The sequence below is a fragment of the Etheostoma spectabile genome, chromosome 6, assembly GCF_008692095.1.
Source record: "Etheostoma spectabile isolate EspeVRDwgs_2016 chromosome 6, UIUC_Espe_1.0, whole genome shotgun sequence".
Lineage (NCBI taxonomy): Eukaryota > Metazoa > Chordata > Actinopteri > Perciformes > Percidae > Etheostoma > Etheostoma spectabile.
This window is the reverse complement of record NC_045738.1, coordinates 2273320-2276384: the sequence shown is the minus strand read 5'-3', so window position 1 is coordinate 2276384 and position 3065 is coordinate 2273320. Positions and strand designations below refer to the sequence as shown.

The window sequence follows — 3065 nt, the reverse complement described above, 5'->3', positions numbered from 1 at the left end:
TGCGTGTGTGTGCGTGTGTGTGCGTGTGTGTGTGTGTGTATGTGTGTGCAAAAGCTTTTTGCGTACTTGTATTTAACCATCAATAGGAACACACACATTATAGGCTTAAAATAATCTTTTAATTAATCTATCATCCCATTAAGTTTACACCTGCCAATTAAAAGTTACCGGTTTGTTTGTTGTTATTTCTAAGCATACACAGAGAAACAAAGTTTGACCTCTTCATTTTACCCATCCTATACATAGAAGCAGTAGGCAGGCATGGGCGCCCAAGGACCAACTCTAGTTCTTTTTGGTCAGGCACTGACAGGGGCACTAACCTAGATGCACATTACACATGTTTTTGGTGGTGAGAAGAAACCCATGTGAACAATGGGATCCTGACCAGGGATCAAATCTTAGTACTCTGTGAGGCGGCAGTGCTAACCACTGAGCCACTGTGCTGCCGTAAAGATAAAGATCACACAATCAACATCAACACAATGTTTACACAGACATTAACATTCCGTTTGTAATCACACTAGATTATAGCAGGGGTGTCAAGCTCAATTTTACTAAGGGCCAGACTGGAAATTGGGATTCACATCAAGGCCCAGACATGTATAGTTTATTGAAATGCTTTTATTTAAGAGAAAAGTCAAAAATGTCTACTGTATTATTGCATGTCTCATAAAGATTTCCTACTCATAATTTGGGTCTCATAAAGCCCCCAAAAAGTCAGCAAAATGTTCTTAGACATCATAGAAAAAAGTGGCAAAAACATTGAAAGAAAGTCGTACATATGCGCCTAAATGCCAGAAAAGGCATCAAAAAGAACAACAAACACGTTGGAATGAAGGGACAAAAACTTGGTGGGCCAAAATGTATTGTGAACCTAAAGCAAAATGCTGGCCAGATCAAAATCTGGGAGGGGCCGGATTTGTCCCTCGAACCTTAAGTTTGACACAAATGGTTTATATAACCAAGACAAATCCAAAATCCTGTCTATGACATGACGATGACGTGTTTGCTATTCCGACAACAGCAGTCAGTCACAACCATACTTCTCTTTGCTGAAAAATCAACATGAATCCTTCCTGACTGATTGGATAAATCCACCATGATGGAAATTAGGGTTCAATTCAGGTCCTAAAGCTAGAAAACCACAGCGGTTCTTCTGTAAACAACAACATCAAACCTAGTTCCCTATAATTCTCCAACAGAGCACAGCCAGTGAGGCAACCCTGATGAGCCTGCTCGCGGCCCGCTGTAAAGCAATCCGCTGGTTTCAGGCCTCCAACCCGGACCTATCAGAGGCTGAAATCCTCTCCAAACTGGTGGCATACACTTCAGAGGAGGTAAGCACATACGTCCTGTTGTAATGTAAGATGTAATGTTCAAGCTAACTCTGATTCCTAAAATTGACCCACATTTCTGACTTTACACATACAATGTTATTATATACTATTTTTAGATATCACTCAATTGTTTTGTTTAAAAGAGGCATTTGTCAATAATTTTCATTAAACTGTTCTGCTTGCCAAGTTACCCAGGGAAGATTTGTATCTACAAATATGTTGACTTGTGTAAACGGTCTCACTTAACAAGTTGTCCATGTAAACTCAGATCATTAAAGGTTCCCTTAGATACAGTGTAATCGATTTTCAGTGATTTAGTGAGACAGAAGGTCAGCGAGGCAGTTGCTCTGATCAGGTTTAATACCAGGCTGACTCTGTGATTGGGTTAGGGAGTTGCCTGAGGGCCACACAGACCTTTACAGGGAGAGCAGTTAGTTGTGTTTTTACGGAAGAATACCAGTCTAACATATCCTGATGTACATGTCTAAAGTATGTTTGAATTTCTTTTTGCATAGTATTCTATTGTATGATCAGAAATATATCATCAAAGCTCTGAGGTTGGTGCAGGCTCTTATCTTCCAGCAGTAATTGTAATAAAAGTGTAGCTTTTTAGTTGACTGAAAGTCCTGACTGTAATCACAAATATTTTTTGACTTTAAATACTTACATTTTATGGTTAACGGTTTCATAAGGTTTGACATGAACGCATTCCCATCCTAAATGATGATAATTTCACCATATAAAATCATTCAGTATCCATGAATATGAAATTAGCAGTTAAGGTTCATCTTATTCAACACTGTGATCAAAAAACCTTTTTGCATTTGTAACAACTGTTGCATATCTTTTCTCCTGAGGCTCATTGCTCAGTGGAGCGTGCTGCTCTGATTGGAGGAGTGATAATGAAGAAGGTTCCAACAGACAACAATTATGCTGTTGGTGGGGGCATGTTTAAGAAGATGCTGGAAGAGGACAGAGCAGCTGGATTTATCCCTTTCTATGTAAGAACAATCAGCATTCATCCATCCCTCCTTCCCTTACGCCATCCATCTATAGCAGAGCTAAAACACATAGATAGACACATACATGTCCCACATTAGATATTGTTGATTTTTCCATTGAGTTACACGTATCTGTCACTGGATTGCTTTTGCTTCACAAATAAAACCACCTACACAGCTGCTATCTAAGTTGACAGCCTCAACGATACAATGTGATACACCCTGAGGCTCCTACTGAAGGATAACATTATTTGTGCTAAACCTAATGCATGTCTATCTGGTTAAGGACAATAATCCCAGTCTCAGCTGGACCCACAGATCACTATCAGGGAACATTATTTTGAATCATGTGTGTATTGAAAGTGATATCCGGATCTAAGTATAAATACAAAAAAGTCAGTGTCTGCTGTTATTAAAGAAATCTGTTGGAGTTAGGGCTGAACGATATTGTGTTTTACCATTGACATCGCGATGTGCACATGCGTGATAGTCGCAGGATATTGTGATGTTGACGCTAATCCTTCTTTGCTGTTTGATAGAAAAGTAAACTTTCACCAGCGTATTTCTACCTAATTTTCCTCTCCAAAATCACTTCAGAAGAGTAATCACAGCGCTTACTTGCTTTAGTGTTTGTAAAGCATTAAAGTTTAACAAAGAATGGTTCACATTAGAGACGGTTGTGGCTCAGTGGTAGAGCGGTTGCCTGCCAATCGGAAGGTTGGTGGTT

The 3065-nt window shown here is 39.4% G+C and overlaps 1 protein-coding gene across 1 annotated transcript in view; it reads left to right on the top strand.

The window, feature by feature from the left end:
• Positions 1–3065, top strand: part of ddc (dopa decarboxylase) — a 23268-nt gene that overhangs the window by 7308 nt on the left and 12895 nt on the right. Inside the window, exons 5-6 of the mRNA XM_032519307.1 lie at positions 1203–1337; positions 2195–2338. Of these exons, the coding sequence (XP_032375198.1) occupies positions 1203–1337; positions 2195–2338 (279 nt within the window). The remainder of the gene's footprint in view (positions 1–1202; positions 1338–2194; positions 2339–3065) is intronic.